Source organism: Miscanthus floridulus, unplaced genomic scaffold (assembly GCF_019320115.1).
Source record: "Miscanthus floridulus cultivar M001 unplaced genomic scaffold, ASM1932011v1 os_1252_2, whole genome shotgun sequence".
Lineage (NCBI taxonomy): Eukaryota > Viridiplantae > Streptophyta > Magnoliopsida > Poales > Poaceae > Miscanthus > Miscanthus floridulus.
In genome coordinates this window covers 63256-86663 of record NW_027097616.1, presented here as the reverse complement: position 1 = coordinate 86663, position 23408 = coordinate 63256, and the positions used below count along the sequence as shown (strand labels likewise).

Genomic DNA, 23408 nt, shown 5'->3' with positions numbered 1-23408 from the left:
AAATCCGAACAAATGAATCAAAGAAAGGGGAAGAGGGTGGCTCGGTCACCTCGCCGTCGAGCAGGCCGGCGAGCGGGGGAAAAGAAAAGGAACCGATTTCAAAAAAAAAAAAAAAAAAAAAAAAAAACCAAAACCTAACCCTAAAAAGGAACCCTAACCCTAAAAGAAGCCAACCTGGGCTCTTACCCACCGCCGGCGGCATCGCCACCGCGCGGATAGAAGACCGCGGCGTCGCTCCCGAACGGCACGCGGGACAGGGCCGAGATCCGCGCTGCTCCCCGCCAAGCGGTCCCGGCAACAGGGCACCACCCTGCGGCCCCTCGACGGCGACGTGCTCAGCCTCGGGCGAGCACGCACGCCGGCGAGAGGGCGCTGGACGGTGCCGCCCTTCTTCTCCCTCGGCCACGGTGGACGGCCGCTGCTGCGGGTTTTTTCTCCGAGCTGCGCTGTTGAATGAGAGAGAAGGGGAGGCAGAGAAATGAGGCTAGGGTTTCTCGGGTAGGCGCCGACCGACGGGGTTTTTTTATCCCTGCGAAATCGACGGACGACCGTCGGATCGCGACGTACGGTGGCGATCAATCGGGCCGGCTCTAGGCCCAGGCGGGAATGGATGCGCGGCCGAATTCTCGGCCCAGGCCCAGGTTGCGGCCTGGGCGCGGGGGAGCGCTGGGGCGCGCGGCTGGGCCGCAATAGCGGGGAAGCGCTGGGGCGCGCGGCTGGGCCGCAAGCCGCCGGGCCGGGAGTGCTGGCTGGCGCGCGCGCGCGAGAAAAAAAGGCCATGGGCCGAAGAAAAGGTGGGCCGCGCGTGTGCTGGCTGGGCCGAAATGGCCAAGTGAACAGTAAAGTAACAGTTTTGTTTTTCTTATTTTCCAGAAAACAGTTTGATCGATTTGAATTGATTTTTATGACAATTTTCTGTACAAAATTTATCCAACGATATTTTTTGTTCAGTACACAGTAAATTTTGCTTCTGGAAAATAGGAAAAAGATTATAAAATGCTAAAGTTTCCGCTGCGTATTTAAAGATGTAATTTTCATTATTAAATTCGAACCAACGGGAGAATTTAATTTTGAAAAAGGATATGTTTTAAATTGATTATAATGTTGTTGTTATTCTGACCAACGTTGATTAATGACAATATTATAATGCTTTTTTGTTATACATTAATTCTATTTCTGCCCAACGGTGATGTAGAATTAGTGTAGAAAATAATTGTATGTTTTAATTTTGACCAACGTTAAACTAAGGCATGCAATTATTATTGTTATTTCTGTTCTCACCCTATTTGAATTATGTTTTCAGGAGGATACAACTTAATGAGTTGTATCAAAGAGATCCCCACTCTAAAAGGCGATAACTATAATGAGTGGAAGAAAAAGATAGACCTGGCCTTTATCCTCGCTGAGGTGGACTGGGTTGTCACCACACCGTGCCCTAAAGAACCTGAGGCACCGGTGAGGGAAACAGATGAGACTGATACTGCATGGCAGAACAGAGAGCGGGATTTTGCTCCCGTAAAGATGTCCTATGACCTTGAGCATAGGAAATGGGTCACTGCCAACAAGAAGTGTCTGGCAGTGATAAAGAACACGATTGAGCCTGCTATTGTGGGCTCAATTCCAGACTGTGACACGGTCACAGAGTACCTAGACAGAATAAAGAGTCAGTTCACTGGCTCTTCAAAGACATATGCAACCCAGCTGATCAAGCAGCTGGTCACAGAAAGGTACTCTGGTGGCGGCAGTGGCATAAGAGAGCACATACTGAGAATGAGCAATCTGGCATCTAAGCTCAAACCAATGGATTTGGCACTCAAGGATGAGTTTCTTATTCATTTGATTTTTGCTTCTTTGCCCAAAGAATTTGACACATTTGTTGTTAATTACAACATACAGCCTGAAAAATGGGATTTGGAAAAGCTCATTGCCATGTGTGTGCAGGAGGAGGAAAGAATAAAAGTTTCACAAGGTGGTTCTGTCAACTACCTAAAAGATAAGAAAAAGAACTATAATAACAGTTCTTCCTCCAAATCATCTGGAAAAGGTCCCATGCAACAGTCTCAGAACCAGCAATTCCCAGTGGCTAAAGACCAGTGTCTCCACTGCAAGAAGACAGGACATTATAAAAAGAATTGTCCTGATTTCTTAAAGATGATTATGAAGAATAAAGGTGAGAACATTATTACGTTCGTAAATGAATCCTTGTATGTAAAGTTTTCAATATCTACTTGGTGGATTGATTCAGGTGCAACTATTCATGTTGCTAATTCATTACAGGGATTCCGTTCGATGAGAACTTTGCAAAGAAGCGAAAGTTTCATTAAAGTCGCAAATGGAGAACAAGCAGATGTTGAGGCCGTTGGTGATCTTCCGTTAGAGCTTGCTGATGGCTTCATAATTATTCTTAGAGATGTTCTTTATGTACCTTCTTTGCAAAGAAATTTGATTAGTGTTTCAAAGTTGGACCATGATGGTTATGATTGCCACTTTGGAAATGGCAAATGTCAGATATTGTTTAATAATAAATGTATTGGTCTTGCCTTCCGACAAGACGAGCTTTATTTGTTATCACTTCGTGAAAATGTTAATTCCGTATGTGATGTGAATGAAAATGTATCCTCATCGAACAATGGAAACAGAAAACGAAAGAGAGCTCAAGATGCGTTGTCGAAATTATGGCACTGTCGTTTAGGCCATATTTCGAGGGGGAGAATAGAAAGACTAGTTAAGAATGATATTCTTCCTCCATTAGAGCTCTCAGAGTTAGAACAATGTAGAGATTGCATAAAAGGAAAGTATGTAAAGAAAATTAAGAAAGATGCCAAACGAAGCACATGAATTCTACAGATTATTCACACAGACATATGTGGTCCTTTTCCTGTGAAAAGTGTGGATGGTTATGATTCATTCATAACATTCACAGACGATTACTCTCGGTTTGGCTACATTTATCCAATTAAAGAAAGAACAGAAGCGTTGGATAAATTTAAAATATTTAAAGTAGAAGTTGAAAATCAGCATGATTTAAAGATTAAGATAGTCAGGTCTGACCGTGGAGGAGAGTACTACGGTCGGCATACCCCATATGGACAAGTTCCTGGACCTTTTGCAAGGTTCTTACAAGAGAATGGTATAGTCGCCCAGTATTCAACACCGGGCGAACCTCAGCAGAATGGAGTAGCTGAAAGGCGTAACCGTACCCTGATGGATATGGTGCGTAGTATGATAAGTTACTCCACTTTACCCACGAGTCTGTGGATGGAGGCGTTAAAAACCGCCATTCATATTCTCAATAGAGTACTAAGTAAGTCGGTGCCCAAAACACCGTATGAGTTGTGGACAGGAAGAGTACCCTCGCTTAACCACTTGCGTGTGTGGGGGAGCCCTGCTGAGGCTAAAGTTTTTAACCCAAACATTGGGAAGCTAGATCCCAAAACAGTGAGTTGTCATTTCATTGGCTACCCAGAAAAGTCAAAAGGTTTTCGTTTCTACTGTCCTAACAGACATACAAAGTTTGTGGAAACGAGACACGCTGTCTTCCTAGAGGATGAAATGATAAGGGGAAGCATGGTAGCTCGAGAAATTGACCTTGAAGAGAAGCGGGTGTTTGCACCCACTCCGATCATTCATGAGCCATTTTTCTCACTACCCGCTATTGCTGCACCAACAGGACAAGACACTGTGGTGCCAGCACCTGTTGTTATCCCGCCTGTGGCAACAATGAATGATGATGAGGAACCTGTGGCTCAGGATCCTATAGAACCTATTGCCACACATAGGGGGGAGCAACAACAGCCTCAAACAGAAAATGTGCCAATTGACGAGGCCCCTAGAAGGTCTCAAAGAGTTAGAAAATCAGCTATTCCTGCTGATTATGAAGTGTACAACACTGAAGAATTTCAAATGGAGGATGATCCCACCTCATTTGAAGAAGCCATGAAAAGTGACCATTCATCAAAGTGGCTTGAGGCCATGGAAGATGAGATGAGATCAATGAATGCAAATAAAGTTTGGGATTTGGAGATAATTCCTAAAGGAGCCAAAACAGTAGGCTGTAAATGGGTCTACAAAACAAAACTTGACTCTCAAGGGAATATAGAGAGATATAAAGCCCGACTTGTGGCAAAAGGCTTTACACAAAGAGAAGGGATTGATTACAATGAGACCTTTTCTCCAGTCTCATGTAAGGATTCCTTCAGAATCATAATGGCATTAGCGGCACATTACGATTTGGAATTACACCAGATGGATGTAAAGACGGCATTTCTCAACGGAGACTTAGAGGAAAATGTTTACATGGCACAACCGAAAGGTTTTGTCATAGAAGGAAAAGAACGTTTGGGATGCCGCCTAAAGAAATCTATTTATGGATTAAAACAAGCTTCAAGACAGTGGTACTTGAAGTTTGATCAGACAATAAAGAATTTTGGGTTTAAAGATAATGTTGAGGACAATTGTGTCTACGCAAAGTTTAAGAATGGGAAGTTTATCTTCCTTGTCCTGTATGTGGATGATATCTTACTTGCTAGTAGTGATGTCAATCTACTACTGGAAACAAAGAAGTTTTTGTCCTCAAAGTTTGATATGAAAGATCTTGGTGAAGCTTCGTTCGTTCTAGGGATCGAGATTCACCGAGATAGAAGTAAAGGGGTATTAGGACTGTCACAAAAGGCATACATAGAAAAAGTCTTAAAGAAATTTAGTATGCACAAATGTAGTCCCTCACCTGCTCCTATAGTCAAGGGCGACAGATATGGGGATTTTCAATGCCCCAGGAACCAATATGAGATCGATCAAATGAAAGTGGTTCCATATGCTTCAGCTGTCGGAAGCTTGCAATATGCTCAAGTGTGTACGCGCCCTGACTTGGCATTTGTTACCGGGTTACTTGGCAGATTCCAGAGCAATCCTGGAATAGAACATTGGAAATTGGTAAAGAAAGTCTTGCGTTATTTGCAAGGAACGAAAGGCCTCATGATGACGTATAGAAGATCTGATTCACTCCATATAGTGGGATATTCAGATTCTGATTATGCGGGAGATAATAGAAAATCCACGTCTGGATATGTGTTTACTCTCGCAAGGGGAGCTATTTCATGGAAAAGCTCAAAGCAAACCGTCACTACATCGTCCACAATGTATGCCGAGTTTGTAGCATGTTATGAGGCAACGGGGCAGGTGAACTGGCTAAAGAAGTTCATACCCGGTTTGAAGGTGGTTGACGACATCAATAGACCACTGAAATTATACTGCGATAATAATCCAGCAGTACAGTATGCTCACAACAATAGGTCAAGTGGTGCTGCCAAACACATTGACATAAAGTATTATGTTGTGAAGGATAAAGTCCGGGATCAGATGATAAGTCTTGAGCATATAAGTACCGAAAAGATGCTCGCGGATCCGCTTACAAAAGGCTTACCACCCAACGTGTTCAGAGAACATGTAGCCGGCATGGGTTTAAGGGAAAGCCTATAATTCTTGGACTATAAAGGGCCCAAAAGTTAAAGTAACTATTTCAGATCAGAGACGTGCATTGTAGCTGTCAAATCTATCGGCGATTGACCGAGACGATGAAACATGCTCTATGCATCATCTGTGAAGAAATGAGTAAGGTTTAAAGGATTGAAGTTTAAAGTTTAAAGATAAAAGTAATAGTGAGATCAAGGGGGAGAATGTTAGATTGATCTCTTGACCAGTAGGCCCAACGGCCTATTGGGCCTTGGTCTCGCGCCCTGATCGGGGGCGCCCAACCCTACATGGTTGGTGGGCCCCCGTCGCACTGCGCTATATAGAGAGGTGGGGGCCGGCGGCTCAAAGTACGAGGTTCGCCGTGAGCCGCAAACCCACCGACAAAACCCTAGACCGATCTACGAGGGCGCGCAGCCAGCGACGGGAAGCTCCGCTGATCCTCGCCGTCGCCACTGCTACGCCCGACCTCACTGCATCGACGTCCGTGCAACCTCTACTCCACCCGTCGCTGCCCGTGTGCAGCCTCCATCACCGAACCCGCGATGGCTAGCACAACCGCGACATCATCTGGAGGCTCAGGTTCATCACCAGCCCTCTCTCTCCCCTATCTCCCTCTCGGTGTAGTATTCTAGGTCTAAATGTGCATGTGCTTTCACGGTTCTATCATAGGCCAATTCAATGTCATGAAAATTCATCTTACGGAGAAATGTTTGTAACGCTTAATACGGTGGTGCTGTAGAACAACGGGAACCATTTTGAGCTGTGGAACGTCGGCGTCCTCGGGCCAGTGACCCTCTCCGGCCTGAATGAGGGGAAGAGGGACCTCAGCCATCAGAAATGGACGTATCAGGTGCTTGTACCATCCAGGCATCCACAAAGGAACGCCTTTCTCCACATGAGAAATGCTAATGAGTTCATCATAGAATCACACTGAACTCTGAATCTTGCCTGGCGCAGGTCGGCCTGAAAGGCGAGTCGCTTGGCCTCCACACCGTGACTGGAAGCTCCGCCGTGGAATGGGCCGGCCCCGGCGGCAAGCAGCCACTGACTTGGCATAAGGTCGGTCTGTTAGCAACCTGAAGATATGGCAGCAATGATATAAGTGACTTGTGTTGATGAATATCCTTGTTTGGTGTACAACGCGCAGGCCTTGTTCAACGCGCCGGCGGGGAGCGATCCTGTGGCTCTGGACATGGGCAGCATGGGCAAGGGCCAGATGTGGGTGAACGGGCACCACGCCGGGCGGTACTGGTCGTACAGGGCCTACTCCGGCAGCTGCCGGCGGTGCAGCTACGCCGGGACGTACCGCGAGGACCAGTGCATGTCCAACTGCGGCGACCTCTCCCAGAGATGGTACGTATACGTAGAAACATCCGTGGCGTGCAACATGGGAAGTGCGGCGACCTGTCAAGCTTGTTTCCTCACGGAGAGCACACATGACATTTCTTCACATTTGCATTGCAGGTACCACGTGCCGCGGTCGTGGCTGAAGCCGAGCGGGAACCTGCTGGTGCTGCTGGAGGAGTACGGCGGTGACCTCGCCGGCGTTGCGCTGGCTACACGGACCACATGAACATGGCGAGCCACACACATTGCGTCTGACTCGTACCTATACTCCGACGTGTGAGAATATCGATGAGTAGTTACTGAGCCCATGACGTGGAGCGGAGCAAACCAACCACGCCGTATTTGTGGACGGTATTTATACAGACACCACCGTACACTACACTCAAATCACATCATAGCAACGGTATACTACAAGGAGAGGGGAGGATGGCATTTTTGCAGAGCGGAGAGGGTGGTTGCCGGCCATCAGTGCGGCGGCAGGAACGGCAGCTAGCTGCACCGGCCGGCATACATGTGGATTATTTTTTTCGGTTTCAATTCTCTGAATGTTACTACAGTGTATGTATGCTGGCGGTAGGTGTTTGCTGCTGCTCGCGGCAGGCCACTGCATGCTGTGTTTTTGAAGACGATCTAGCTTGATTTGTTTATGGAATGGTAATACTCCATTGCTATTTTGCTGTCGTACCGCGTTGTTGTCCTGCTTATCGGCCATTCTCAAACAACAAAACACTCAAGTAACAAAAACAGTTAGCTACGATCCGAACAGCTCCACATGTATAGCACTGTACTATTCACTGTGGTCAAACTGAAGCATGGGAAGGCTTGCAGTGGCAGAGGTCGGCACAGTACACTGTTGCTATCGCTGCATCTGCTGCAGTGCGAGCCTGACGAGAATCCATTATAAAAAGTTGCAAACCGCTGGTGTTCACGCGTCCTATCTGAAAAGTTGGTGCCCGAATTCATGAGATTGGATGCGGGTGTTGAGCTGCAAGAATCAGAGTGGTGGCAGGATAGGATGTGCAGGGCACTGTCCGACGCTCCGACCCATGTTTCTGTTTGTAAAATTTCAGGCGGGAAGAAGGCAAACCAACGAAGGTTGGCGCCAAAAGAGTTTCTTTGGAACTTCTATGTGTAGCACCGAGCCTGGAGCCCTGGAAGAACTGTATTGCTCGTGGGCTACAAGACTGGAACTCTTTAGTTAAACTTTACATTGCCAAAGTGTCTTGTAAATCTCAGTTAAACCTTTGCAAAAAAAAAAAAAAAAATCTTATGGCATAATATAACCCATGAGGCTAACAAGTAAACCAAGATATACTATTCTAGGTTTTAAAAACTCGTGACTAAATGAGTCGAGAAGCAAATTTTACAAAACAAAAGGCACCTGATATCTGGACTTATATATGGGGCTCTTCAGTTTTCACCCCATCTAAGGCATATATAGTCAGCTCATGACAATCATCCTGTCAAAACAAAATAAAGATCTTCTGCTTAGAGCAAGTATTCTAAGGTTGAGTCAGCCAGCTGAATTGAGGCCACGTAGGAAAAGGCACGATCTGGCAAAGAGAGAAAAGGAGAGAGAAAACGGGCCGGCGTTCTACTCTTCGCCGGGCTGAATTTGACAAGACAGCCCGCATCCAGCCAGCTGCGGGCGAAAAGAAGGCGCTTCGTTCCCCACCGAACGATCCCGTGCGAACCCCCTAGTCTGGTGTTTTTGTATGCTCATGTGGTATATATATGCTGTTCACATGTTTGATGAAATGGCCACAAAGATATAGCCACAGCAGATGATGTGCACCTATAAAGTATCAAATAGTTAATTCTTTAAAAACACATGCTAAACGCCAGCTTATCAGTCAGCCTATCATACGAGTGTTTCTTAGGATGACTATAGCTGACATGGTAGTATCATTATGCCCGCTGCTGGCTGGGTTATTAACCATGCTCTTATAGCTCAAGAGCCGTCTCAACACCAGGGCTCTGTTAAAAAGGAAGAATATGGTGCTGGAGGATTATGATTGTGAACTATGTAACCATCACATTGAGGAAACTTTGGAGCATCTTTTCCTTCTCTGTCCTTTTGCAGAAGCTTGTTGGCTTAATCTAGGTCTCATTTGTCCACATTCGGGGGACTGCCTTGCTTTTCTGGATCATGCCAAAACAATGCTGAATGTGCCCTTCTTTATGAAAATCATAATTACCATGCTTTGGTCAATTTGGGAAGTAAGGAATGATGCCATTTTCAGAAACATCGCACCCTCAATAGCAAGCTGCAAGAGGATCTTTCAAACGGAATTTGTTTGGATTATTGTTCGAGCAAAAGAAAGTTATCATCCTCACATTGTTCAATGGCTAGAGGCTTATGTGTAATTAGTATAATCTTTTTTGTATCTTTTTTCGTTTTATGATTTGACTTTATAAAACTTTTGCTCAATTATAATAAAAGACCACTAGGGGGCTTCCCCTCCCGTTTCACTCAAAAAAATTGCAAAAAATAATTTAAAATTCCTTGTTTTCAAGGGTTGTCAGAACATACTTCCTCTGTCCTTTTTAACTGTCATTCTCACTTTTTTGAGAAGTTAAACATACTCAACTTCGACCAAATTTATATAAAAAAATATTCCTCCATCCATTTTTAACTGTCATTTCTCGGAAAGTCAAACAAACTCAACAGTTCATCCATCAACAAGTCACTTGCCCAAGAAACCGGATGAAGACTCGGAAGCTTCACCCCTGTAATTGTCGGTGTTTTGAGCAAACACCAACGAGTAAATTTGTGTTATTGCGCGTCTGACCCGGATGGTATGCTAAAAAGACACAAGGTTTATACTGGTTCGGGCAGAATGCCCCTCCGTCCAGTTCATGGCTGCTGCTCGTGTTATTAGCACCAAAAAGTTCATAGTAGGGGTTACAAACGGACGAGAGAGGGAAATGTCCCAAGTCTCTGATGGGAAGGTCAAGTGGGTGCTGAGAGCTTGATCGCTGCTCAGCTATGTGTGATGTGATGCGTGGTGTCTTGAATCGATCCCTTAGTGGGGTGCCCTGCCATCCCTTTTATAGGCCAAGGGAGAGCAGGGATTACAGATGGGAGAAAGAAGAAAAACCAGAGGCAAAGGAGGCCCTTCAAAGATATCGGGTCTTCCTTTTCCTCTGTGCGAGCCCCGCTGACATGGCAGGCGGTGCTAGGGATAGCCCCATGCTGGGAGCACGTCCGTTGATCCTGTCATGTCCTGGCATGGTCAGCAAGTTGTCACGTTCCATCCTGTAACACCCTCGGTGTTACACCGCAGAGTCTTTTGCTAAAACAATACATGAGCATCATATTTATGTGTAATATAGGGTGTAAAGCAAGGTACATAACTTGAAACGATCGTCGGAAACGTGAAATGAAAGATACATTCAATGTCGTGTTATATCACTTAGGGTTTTAAATAAATTTTTATTGAACAAAAATACTATAGAATGCATATACGGTACTTTAATAAAGTTTGTAGTATAAGCTTCGTAGGTGACGATGAAATACTTGAGGCCGCGAAAGAAATTCCCTAGCTAGCGTACCGAATAGCTTGGAAACCGAATTCGACGCGAATCCGTTCGAGACTTAGTCGAATTTCCTAAGTCGGGAAGCGGTTTGACAAGGCCAAGTTTGGCAATTTTTGTAGGCGAATTGGATTAAGTAGTGGTAGGGTTTCATGGCTGGTTTTGATAGCCTAACATGTCATCTCGAGTGTAAAATGGGTGGTTTAGCAATTGAAACATTGCATTGGATTTTTGGGGTGCTTTAAAAAGCGTGCATGACGCATTTCCGGACGGTTGCAGTGTCTAGGCGCAGTCACTGTGCCTCGGCCGATGTCGCCGCTCGCCCACGTGTGCACCCGTGCACACCGCCGTGCGGGCTTCGCACCACCACTGCCGCGCTCACGCACGCACTCACGCACACGCTGCGCTCGGCGGGATGCTGGGCCCAGCGAGCCTAGCCGCTCTGCCACCGTCGCTGTCGCCGTGGGCCCAATGCCTGACCGGTCCGTTGCCACCTACCTCGCCGTGTCCTCACGCTGCTACTAGTCATGGCTAGGATTGCTAGGTCGCCCACGTGCGCCTGCACCGCTCGCATCGCGTCCGCCTGAGCCGCTACACCGGCACATGGCCGTGTCACCGTCGGCTTGCAAGTTAAGGTGCTGCAGCCGCCCAAGCCATGCTAACTCGTACGCACACGTGTGCCTTCCCTGTGTGCCCTTGTTCGTTTCGTTTGAGTGGCGTACACCTCTCTGCGCCCCGGTCACCTCCGCCTTTAATGGCGTCACGCCGACGTCACTGAGCCGCGCCTGGGGCTAGCTCGCAGCGGCAGTCAAATCTGTGCAATTGAGTGCGCAAGACGGTTGAGTAGGATCCTAGCTACGCGCTGAGCTCAACCACTGTTGCAACCATACCTTGCCAAGGCTCAATTTGAAGCTTCCTTCACCGTTGGCCATCTTAAGACCCCACGGTAGCGCCTGTTCAATTCGCCTAGCACTGTCCACCTCCATTCAATTGCTTGGCACTGTGCCTTCACCCATTTCCCCTCCATCCCGTGCGCACCCCATTTCCTCCACCACTGCCTTCCTAGCGCCGCTGGCTCGGTCGCGCCATCGCGAAGCTTGCCGTGAGCACATGGCCAAACGCACCTGCTCTGTCCCCTGTAAATCCACCACATCTGGTAGATTCTGGGTGAGTCACTGACGCCCATTATTCGGTTCGTTCATGTCGTCTATTCCTTGGCTCACGGGAACGTGGCCACCGTCGTAGGGAGGAGTCCGTCGTCGTGGAGGGAGCTCAAGACAACATCTCCGTTCACCGTTTTGCCACCCAACGCTTCAAGTTTACGTCTAGGTGAGCATCGACTCGCTATTGGGGCGGAAAGGGGCTGGTCTGGCCGGCGTGACTGCCCCGTGTCAGCGCCGCCGCGTCGGTGCGTGCGTGGGTGCCCGAGGGTATCGCCGTTGCGAAGACAGATTGTTCCGAGGGCTTATCTACGAAGTAGCTGACTGTAGGAATAGTGTCGTGGGTCTTAGGGAGATTTGCCGGTAGGTCAAGGATGTTTTCATAAAACAGTCGTAGCGTGCGGGCCTCCCCGTCGTGGGCCGTCATCGTGCGGATGGGCCGCGTCTGCGTTGGGCCACGCTGGTGGGTCACAGTGCGCACGCGAGGCGCCGAAGTGGGCCGAGCCGCTCACGCAGTGTGCCGTGCGAGTGGATTCGGTTTTCCTTTTTCCAGTGAATTAATAAATATTTATTCAATTTATTTGTGAGCTGATCTTTGTAAAATTATAGTAAATTCTGTATGTGTCCAAAAATAGTGAAACAAAATTTGTTAGGTTCACAAAAATGCTATCTATCTGTTGGTGTAGTTAGTTTACAGTTAGCTATGATAATGATAGATTCATTAATTCATTTAGGAGAGCTTAGTATTATTTAGCTTAATATTTATAGGAATTTTTGTGGCAAATTGGTGATAGCTTTAGCCATGAAATTTTTACAGGTTCATTAGATTATTATGTGCTCACTATAAATTTTGTAGCCCTTAAGTAGGTCGATAAATAGAGTAGCTAGTACTCCTTATTTTCGTATATATATAGTAAATCAGTATTAAGAGTAAGAATGCCTGTTGTTGCTAAGATAATACATGTCATGTTTCATACTTGTTAGTGGTTACAATAGGTAACTTAGCACCTTAGTTGGTAGAACTAGCTTAGTAGCTTGATAGGTGTATTCGTATTTTAAGAGTTGCTGTTGTCGTATTACTAAGTGTTGCATCATCATTTCATGCATCTAGATAACGAGTTGGTAGAGTTCGTGTCTGCGGATGAACATGACTACGAGGAGATCATTGAGGAGTAGGAGAAGGAGATTCTCATACAGGAGGGAGCCCTAGAGCCGTTCGTTGCTGACTTTGTTGACACACCGCCTGCCCAAGGCAAGCCCCAGTGCATAACCCTTATTTTAAATGATCACTGGATATATATGATGTGCATTTACGTTATAGGCATTTTATGAAAACTACATACATAAATATATCTACCTATGAGTCCTACTAGTATAGGTCGAGTAGCTGCTATGCTCAGGATTTCGGTAGCGTGAGTAACCTGCCGTTACTCACAATAGGTGATTATTATCAATCATGATAAAATAGTGGAAAGAAAAAATGGATACCGGGCAAGGATATGGTTTGAGTATTGGTGGGTGTAAGAGGTTGTGTCCTGTGGCCAATGGGGCATAGCTTGGTTACACTTTTTCCATGTCTGTGTCGGTTAAGGACCGACCGTTGCAATGGACGCTAGGCAAGTCATAGATTTATTATCCCGAGCACATACTTAGGTATGGGTGCATGGAAGACTTGTTGCTCTCTTGTCGTTGGTTCCGGCTCTTTCCGTAGCGACTGATTGGAGGCGGTGATGGTGGAGGTCTAAGCACCGCACTGAGTCCGGGACTTAGGAGCGAGGGCTTGGGGTCTAAGTTTGGATGGGGACCTGGACCCCATGACAAGAGAGTGATGTGTTGGTTCTGCTTGTGCCTAGAGTACAAGCAGGGCGTGTGTTTTTGGGGTACCCAGCTGGGCACATTGATTCATGAATCGCCAGGCAATCTGGTACGGCTTGTCTAAACTCTAGCACCATAGTAAGAACTGAAAGATGAAAGGTGATGAAATGGAACTGTTTGCTCAACTCTTGCTTAAATGTAGAACATGTGCTTACCTAGAATGGCTAAGTAATAAAAGAATTATGACTGCTAATAATAACATAAATAAGGATTCACTATTAGTATCGCTTTCTACAAAAAGAAAACTAGCAAACCATAAAGCTTATCATATTCCTTAGAGTCAGGAAATTATTTTCACTAGTCGGATAAGTCTTGCGAGTACATTGTGTACTTAGGATTTATTTACCCCTGTTGCAGGTACTGCTTGAGACACAGCCGTTGTGTGAAGGATTCTTCTGGTGTGCACAGACGGATCCTTACTTATTATCGATGGATGCTTACTTACTGTTTATTTTCATTCCACTATTTAATATTCCGCACTCTGAAATTGGTACTGTAATAATATATTTTAAAAAACTCTGGATGTATGAAATGGACTAAGTATTGTAACTCGATCTCATTATTGGATCCTTGGGAAAAACATGGATCATTTGGGCTCTCCCTTAGGGTGTGCTCGATGGAACCCACCCGATGTGGCTCGCTCTCAGGGCACTTAGTGTCAGTGGAAGACAAGCGCCTCTGTAAGTGCGTTATTTTGGTGGTTCTGCCACACATCCTGCCCCGACGGGTGGCATGACAGACTAGGGTGCTAATCCGTGGCCATACAGGGAGCAGACAGTGTAGGGACCACACGTCCGTTACTATAGGTGATGCGAGTTTCTTCCTGGACCATAGTGGTTGTCATGAGCTTCTGTCAAGATCCACGCCCGAGGGCAAATGGCGGTGCCCACAACACTGTAAGACAAATGTCGGTGCCTACAATACTGTTCAGGCTTTGACATGCCTAGAAGGGCTTAAAGTGCCCATCTTGTCACATCCTGATGGTACTTTCCTATAGGCGTGTAGGGTATGGTCCTCGGTATTGCGGTTGACTTGAGTGCCCTACCTTATCTCCACGCATAGTTATAAAGGAGTAGTGCATAGATGTCGGGTGAGGCGGAGCCTGCCCTCGGACATCGGGCGAGGCAGAGCCGGCCCTCAGACATTGTGTGAGGTGGAGCCAGCCCTCAGACATCGGGGGAGGCGGTGCGAGCCCTTAGGGGTTGGTCGAGACAAAGTTTGCCCTAGACGTCAAGTGAGGTGGAGCTAGCCCTCAGACGTCGGGCGAGGTGGAGCCAATCCTCAAACATTGGGCAAGGCGGAGCCAACCCTCGAGGATCAGGTGAGATGGAGTTTGTCCTTAGATGTTGGGCCAGGCAGAGCCAGCCCTCAGACGTCGAGCGAGGTGGAGCCAGCCCATAGACGTCGGGCAAGGTGGAGCCAACCCTCAGGGGTCAGGCAAGATGAAGTTTGTCCTCAAACATTGGGCGAGGCGGAGCCAGCCCTTAGACACCGGACAAAATAGAGCCCATAGTTTTGATGGTTTGGATGAGGCGGGACCCACTGAGAAATGTAGTTGCGTTCTTGTTTGCTCTGATGAATTAGCATTGATGGGTATCAACTCCTCTTCTTTGGGTACCCTACTTTTGGTCCCCGACTATAGCCCCCTTGCCCTCGGGCGATTCGAGTAGAATCGTCTAGGGGATGTTTCGACTTGCCAGCGGGTGCGTGCGAGCGCACCTAGTGGGTGTAGCCCCTAAGCCTGCGAAGGAGTAGAATACTCCTTCAGAGGTTTTTTTGACTTGCTAGCGGGTGCGCGCGATCGCACTCGGTGGGTGTAGCCCCCAAGTCCGCGGAGGGGTAGAATACTCCTTCGGAGGTTTTTTCAAAAGGGAGGACTCTGCAGCCTTGGCTTTCTCTTGTCGCCCATGGCGTGCCCTAGGGATGGCAATTCCCCTTTTGCCGAGGTCAGACCCTTCGTGGGTGTGGTCGTGAGTTTTGATGGTTGTTTAGCTAGATAGTTCGATTAGGGTCTCGGCATCCTGTTCATGGGGATTCAGCTAGGGTAAGCTTTACTAAGACTCAATCGTGGGCCAATATGCCCGTGGCACTCGTGCGGCCGGGCGCTGGCCATTTGTGGGGCCTAGCTCTTTCCACCCTTTGTAGGGGTGTTTGGAGTGGCTGTTGGACCCGTTGATGGGCCAACCATCAGACTCCTAGGCCTAGATGGGTCATAGATGCGCTTTTGATCTATATTCCTTTTACTCATAATGAGTCCTGGTCCACCCGAGGAGGCAAAATGTCTGGCGATTTTCCCGCAGGAACGGATAGGGATTGCATGCGCATATCCTGCAGTGTGATGTTGCGGTAGATCATGGCAGCATGGAGATCTAGGTGGACGGTTGGTTTCCTCAATCTGTCACCCCTATAAAACCAAAGGGTTCACCCCTAGGGTTTCATACTTTGCCTCCTTGCCTTCGCATCTGCAACCTTCACCGCTAATCTCCTAAGCCCCTCGTATCCGTGTCTTCGCCGCCATTGAGTTTGAATACTCCCACCCCCATCTTCTAATGGAGCCGTGGTGCCACTCTGACATCACCCTCTAGTGTATGGAAGGCCTTGTCTGCCGTGGTCTTCTCTATGCATGGACCACCACCGAGGAGTGGTGGCTGCCTGGTGAGGAAGACGTGCCGTCGCCGCCTAATGGCTATGTCGTGTCCTTCGCTCACTTCCATGAGTGGGGATTTGCCACCCCCACCCACAAGTTTGTTTAGGGGTTGCTGCACTACTACAAGGTAGAGCTGCAGCACCTTAACCCCAATGGAATCTAGCACATTGCAGCGTTCGTCGCCCTATGTGAGGGATTCCTAGGGATTAGTCCTCACTTTGACCTATGGCGGTACTTCTTCACCGTCACCCTCTTGAAGAAGCAGGAGAAGAAGTAGGAGGTGAACATGCTGATGGGATGCGTGGCATCTAGCTCCACAACAACCAGGTCAGTGAGTACCCACCGATGCGTCTGTCGACCTCCAACAAGGGGTGGCATTCGCATTGGTTCTACATTAAGAACGACGCAACCGCCCCCTTGCCAGAGTTTACCGGGCACCTCATTGAAGAGGTCCTGAACTCATGGAGGAAGTGGGGAGTCCTAGAAAAAGACAAGAAAAGGATCCAGGACCATCTCACCGCCATCTGAATTGTGAAGGAGAAGGGCATGATGGGGTTAGGGATCATCGGTGCCTACCACACGAGGAGGGTGGCACCGCTGATGAGGCACACGCTTCCCCTGTATGCGATGGCACCTAAGGCATCATTCGATAGGACGGTGCTCACCGAGGGAGTGCTCTCTCCCTCTAAAGTAGTGCAGCACATCAAGGAGGTGATGGAGCCTCTGTGGGATGATGCCGTCGCTCTCCTCGAGTTCATGTATCCGGTGCTGGGCACCCTCTGATGTGGCTAGAGCCAGGGTACATCGTCTTCATAAGTTTTCTTTCCTCATGCCTCCTTTTTGACTAAACTCCCAACCCCTTGATGCTAATATTAAGATAGGGGGACCAACCGAGGAAACCCCTTGATGCCGAAGGACCCATCTGTGATGGCGGCCAACCATGCCACAGCTGAGCGGTTGAGGAAGGTGAAGGAGGACGAGAGGAGGAGGAAGCAGCAGAAGCTACAAGCATGGGAGCAAGGGAAGGACATGGATAGTAACAATGACGCCGATGACAATGAGGAAGACAACAAGGAAGTTGCCAACACCGAGTGGGATGACCTGGAGAGAGAGGATATGCTGATAGGTACCCGCTCGTCCTTGTAGGGACCCTTCCTGTTTCACGTAGGGGGTGCGTCTGTGAGGCTAGAGAAGGCAGGCCAGCCCATCCTCAGAACTAGCAGGGGGCATGCAGATCTGCTGCTGTGCTCGAGGTGCTAGTGGAGGGGGGTGGCCCTACTGTCGCACCTCGAGAGCCAACAGGGGTGGGTGGATCTTCCGCCATGCCCGAGGTGCCGGTGGAGGGGGTGGCTTCGCTGCCGTGCCCCAAGAACCAACCGAGGCGGGCGGATCTACCACCATGCCTGAGGTGCCGATGGAGGGGGGTGGCTCCACCGCTATGCCTTTGGATGCAAGGGAGGTGAGCCCCTCTACTCAAGAGCAGGGCCAGGCTCAAAATGGCCCTGCCCCAATGAGGTGGAGCAAGGACCTAGGGGTTCGTCCCCTAAACATATCCTCTGCCCAACAGCGTCGATGTAAGTCATTGACTCCTCTATTTTTCTCTACTTTTAGTGTGACTTATGTCTTTTATCTCTTGTAGTGTTTTGAGATGGGCCAAGAAGAGCATCGCCCTCTAGGCGAGGTGGCAACCGTCGGTCGACGTCGCACCTATTTCGAGCGGGAGCGGTGCCAGCATTACTGCCTCGTCAGCTAGTCAGGCGCCGCCCATGGGGATGCTCGTTCCCTCAATGGGATAGGCAGACATGGGGGCTCGAAGGGCGCCCTTGGAGGTCGCTGAAGAACCAACAACAGAGGTGGTGCCGTTGCCGACGATGGGTCGGTCGGAGCTTCACACCGTGCTTGTGGCGTCGACCATGGCGGGCGTGACATAGGAGGATGATGCCCCATCAATGTAGGTGGAGGTGGTGGTAGCCATGATAGGCGGTCCTTAGCCAGATGCCTCTATGACAGCGCCTGAGGTAGCGTGCGACCCACACCTTCGGTGACCCAAATGACTGTGCTCGACATGGGCCGAACAGAGGGGGACACAGCTGAGGGGTCCCCGGGCGTCGTGGCAGTGGTGGAGAGGACTAGCGAGGAGTCACCCTTGGCCCTGACGTCGGGACGTAGCCACTTGCCCACACAGGGTGAGCCTGTGCTCTAGTGGACAGATCCACAAGACCCAACGTCGACACTCTTCTCCCTCGACGACGTTGTTGAGAGCATGGAGCGGGAGAGTCTCAACGAGGGGATTTCGGCCGTGCTTGGAAGCTCTAAACTAGGCCAGGGGTGCCCTACATGATGTCGTCATTCCCACCGGTCGGGTATTCACTTAATCTTGCCTTTTTCCCTCTTCTTTCTTCATGTATTTTTGTGTTCTAACCATCGTCTTTTTTTCAGTCCCTTATTGCTCGCAGTCAGGAGAAATCCTGGTTCCTTCACGAGCATAAGGAGAGCTGGGACCGCCTGGTCGAAGAGGCTCGGTTGCATGGGGATGTGACCGCCCAGCTGGTTGCCACCCAATAGAGGGTGGTAGAGCTGACTCCCCTAGCCGAGGAGGTTGCTAGTCTTAGACTACGGGAGGCGGAGGCCTGTCGGCATGAGGAGGAAACCAAGAATGCATTCTAGGACCTATTGGCGAGGACACGACAAGATGAGGAGGAGGAGGTCGCCAGAGTCTGGAGGGAGCGGGATGAGCTGCTTCAGAGGGATGCTGCGGCCCACCAGTAGATCTTCGACCTCCTGGCCGAGGCCGAGAAGGAGCAGGACCTAAATTTAGTAGCCAAGGAGAAATTCATAGCCCTAGAGCGGAGGGCGAGTTAGGATGCCAAGGTGGGTTGCCCGGCTGCGCAAGGAGCAACACGAGCTGCTCCAGACCACGGGAAGGCTTCGCTCAGAGTGTGGCATGGCCCGTGAGGAGCATGACCAGGTAGTTCAAGAACGTGACGAGGCATAGCAAAGGATCAGCTCCCTCTAGGCCGAGCTTAGAACCACGACAACCTAGAGGCTAGAGGTCGAGAGCGTTTCCATCGGGCTGGCCATGGAGCCTGCCGAGGCATGGAGGAGCCTTCAGGTGCAGAGCAACAAGCACGATCTCCTACGCGTTGCCCTCGGAGTGGTCTGCGATGACCTAGAGGTGGCATGGTTGGAGGGGACCCGCTCGCTTGTGGCCCGTGCCATAGGTATCATGGCGCAGGTGCACCAGCTCAAGAGGGAAGCTCTTTGCGCTGGAATCACCCAAGCTTTTGTGATTGCTCGTTCGCATTACGCGGACAACATTGACTTGGAGACGATGAGCCTTGGTTTCGCACCTGGCTACGAAGCCTCCGAGTTGGATGAGATAGAGACGGTGGTGGCTCCTCTTGTGCGGGACCTGGCAAATAGAGTCAAAGACATAGTTCTCCCCCTCCGAGGGGCTAGTTAGTCAAATAGATCGGATGAACCCTTATTGTAATCTGTGAACAAGTGCCGATCCTTATGTATCATAAAAACAATTTTGTTATTTTGTTTTGTTTGATTGAACTTGTTTCCTTCCTGTTTTGTATGTGAAAAGAAAAAGCTCATGTATTCTGACCCTTCCGTTCGTTAAGACTATAGGGCCCGAGGTGTGAAAGGAGAACTTTTGATCACGCTGGTGAGCAAAGGCACCATAGGCGCCGAGGTGTAGGTTTTTTGTAGTCTAACCGGACATGATCAATTATTCGTGTCCACAAATCTTGCTGCTAGGCTTAGCATGAAGAAGAGGTCTAACACAGCGACTGTTTCAGAAAAAGTGTATTGGTGCCTTTATCAGCCCCCAAGTGAGATCCGACCCTTTGCCGTTGTTAGGGTTGGATGTCACTAAAAATCAAGGAGAGGATAGCAAAACTTAGCAGGTGAAAGCATCTCTTGTATTCATACGTACCCCCTCCCTAGGATCTTAACTATCATTCTGCGATCGTGGTTTGGTCTCCTTGTAAGTCCAACTATTAGGTTCATAAACCCAGGGTCCCTCATGTATCAGCTTCCCAACAAAGGCTCGGCCCAGTAGGCAACGTTGCAAACAACACGCAACTCATGGGCCGGCCCAAGTACCTAAACGATAGGCCAGAAGGGTGATCCAATCACCGACCGGAAGGCTTGGCCGAGGAGGAACGGCGCCTGTTTTCTGACTCTGGCCCACCTCTCTAACTAAAGCGCTCACTTCGGTCTCCAGCTCACCTCTGGACGACCTCTCCGACTGGAAGGCATGGCCAAAGCACTACTTCCGACTCTGACCCACGTCTCCAACTAGGGATGCACCAAACCCCTGCTCACTGCTCTTCTCCAACTGGCGCATTTAGAGCCGACTGGGACTAACCGACCGGGGACGCCCACTCGGTAAGGACCAGGGAATAGACGAAGAAAGTAAGGCAGGGCACATAAGTCAAATCACAATACCAGGGACCATACCCTGCGCACCTGCCAGGTAGTACCCTACAACCCTCCTGGCATGGCAGAACGCAAGCAGTGTTGTAGGCGCTGACATTTTCCCCTATAGTATTATGGGCGCCATTAACTCCTATACGGTAAGGCTCCCCCCACATGCCTCTGGGCATCAATAGTGTTGTGGGCGCCAGCATTTACCATACCAAGCGAATATGGTAAAACCCCTTCATGTCTTTAGGTATCAATAGTGTGGCAGGCGCCGACGTCTACCATACTTGAAGAAGACAACCTCCCATGTGCATCTGACAATCAACAGTATTGTGGGTGCCTACCATTGTCCTGTACCCGCCGGTGTGGGCAGCAAGGCTTAGTAGCATATGTACTCTCTCCCTCTCACTTGTAAGGCCATCTCCTTCATCTATAAAGGGGATGCGCTCTCTCCCAACAGAGACATTTTAGATCGATCAAGTTCACTAGTACACAATAGTAGAACCACCAGGTTCAAACCTCGAGCACATGTCCAAACACTTAGCACATAGCAGAGCTCCCATCGCTCTTGGTCCCTCTGATCAGAGTCCGACCGGACCTCTTGTACCCCCCATCATTCTCCTTCTCGTTTGTAACCCCACTACAAACTTCGAGCACCTAGGATCAGGAATAAAGTCACCGACCGACTCAAACTGGACATAGGGCACGTTGCCTAAACCAGTATAAATCCTATGTCATTGAGTGCTAGGCCACCTCCGATCACAACATACGGAAAAACTATAAATATTTACGTGTTGGTCACTTTCTGCACCAACACCAACCTTCCTCGAGCCCCTACGCATAGCAGGGATTCGGTCGAGGGTCGGCTCATTTTTGTGATTGTCGCCCCGTCTGCAGTTTCTGCAACCAGAGGGAATGAGTTAACGTCACTTGCCTCGATGGCTCGAGTGACACGATCGGTGAGGTCGCTAATGGGCATGTTCAAATAGAATCTGATTCATCGCTTGTGACGAGGTCGGCAAAGCCCTCGTGAGGCATTCTGTTTCTCCTTAACCCGTCTTCCAATAGATTCCCCCTTAATGGGGATTCTATGGGCTTAGATGGAGGTTTAGATCGAATTGAGAAGGTTGAGATGACCATGTCCGCTTCTAGGTGGGATGGGCATAGGCTGCCGGGGCTCATCTGCATTTTCCCCCCTAGCTTATGTTCGACGTGAGGTGGCCTTAGGCTCTTCGGAAGCCAGCCTTCGAACCTCGGTCTCTTGATCTAGGATTAGGTGGCTCAAGCCGCTGAGCCCCATGGGGATCAGTAGGTGTCGGCCGTGTTTCATGCATCATCCTATCCTTGGTTTCCACAACCAGAGGGGCTAAGCTAATGACACTTACCTCGATGGCTCGAGTGTCATGCTCGGCGAGCTCGCAAATGGGTACATTCGAGTGGAATCTAGGTCTATCATCCGCTAACGGGGTGGGCATAGCCCTCATATGGCATTACACTACTTCTTAACCCACCTCTCGGCAGATGCCCGAGCCGTTCGATAGGCTCAGGTGGCCCGTTGGCCTCTTGTCGATAGAGATTCCGTGGGCTATGTTCGAGGTTAGAATCAAACAAGAAAGGTTGAGATGTCCCTATCCGCTTTTGAGCGGGGTCGGGCAAGGCCACTAGGGCTGATCTCAGTTTTTCTCCCCTAGCTCTATTTGACATGAGGCGGCCTCAGGCCCTTAATGGGCCAACCTTCAAACCTCGATCGGTTGCTGCTCATATCAAATGAGATGACTACCACTTCGTGACATGACACGAAGCATTGTGATGCAGCAATCGCATATGCGATGCTTGGATGTGTGAGATGAATGTATGAATGATCACACAAAGAAATAGTGGGGGTCGGTAATGTTACCTCGATGACATGAGTGATAGGTTCTGGGAGTTCTTACCGGATGTGTCCATGCAGGGTTTAGGTCTAATGTTCATGATGGGGCCAGTGTAACCTGCACGAGCCTCCCATTCTTCTGTATCTGTCATTCGGCAGTGGCCCAAGCCGTTCGATTGACTTGGGTGACCTGACATCCTCTCCTTGATGGAGATTCCATAGGTAGGCCCCTCTATACCCTTCCTGAGAAGGTGGAGGTTAAGGTTTGGAGTGCGGAGACAAGGACTCTGATCACGCTGGTGGGCAAAAACACCATAGCCACCGGGGCATAGGGTCCTACCAGTTCGACCAAGTTTACTCAAAGTTTTGCGCCCGCACACCATGCCTCTAGTTTTTAAACGTAAGGAGGGGTTGGGCAAAGAGAATGTCTAGTGAATAGACACTCCTATCAGCCCTCGAGCGATGTTTGACCCCATCCATTGCTAGGGTCGGAGGCTCGGTATTGAAATTTAATACGTAAAGTAAGTAAGGGTGCTTGTCTCTCGGCGGCGACTTAGAGCCGTTCGATCGACCTGGGCACCAGTTTTACCTTGATGGTAAGAGTGATGGGTGTGGAAAACCTCCACCAGATTTGAGCGTGATCTAGTCTGCTCCTTACCCGTTTCTTGTTAGTGGCCAGGCTGTCCGATTGACTCGTGTTACCTGTTGAGACAAGTTTTCCATGTAAAAAATGTTTGCCGAATAGATATGCTCATATCAGCCCCTGAGTGAGATTCGACCCCTGCGGTTGCTGGGTCAGATGTCACTAAAAAAATCTGGGAGTTGGATAACAAAACTGATAAGAGAAAATGTGCGTTTATTAAGGGTAAAAGCGACGTAGCTGCTCGATGTTCCATGCATTGGTGAAGACCTCACCGTTGATGGACTTCAGTTTGTAGGTGCCCGGCCGGAGCATCTCCATGATGACGTACGGTCCCTCCCATGGTGGGGAGAGCTTGTGGTGGTCCTTGTTGCTCTATACGAGGTAGAGGACTAGGTCCCTGATGTTGAAGGCTCGACCCCGCAC

The 23408-nt window shown here is 49.1% G+C and overlaps 1 protein-coding gene across 1 annotated transcript; it reads left to right on the top strand.

Annotated features, from left to right (window-relative positions):
• The first annotated feature begins 6309 nt into the window (after positions 1–6309).
• On the top strand, positions 6310–7045 carry LOC136533847 (beta-galactosidase 4-like). Its single transcript, XM_066526360.1, has 4 exons — positions 6310–6315; positions 6430–6531; positions 6620–6825; positions 6937–7045. The coding sequence occupies exons 1-4, from the start codon at positions 6310–6312 to the stop codon at positions 7043–7045; spliced, it is 423 nt and encodes a 140-aa protein (XP_066382457.1).
• The last annotated feature ends 16363 nt before the right edge of the window (positions 7046–23408 follow it).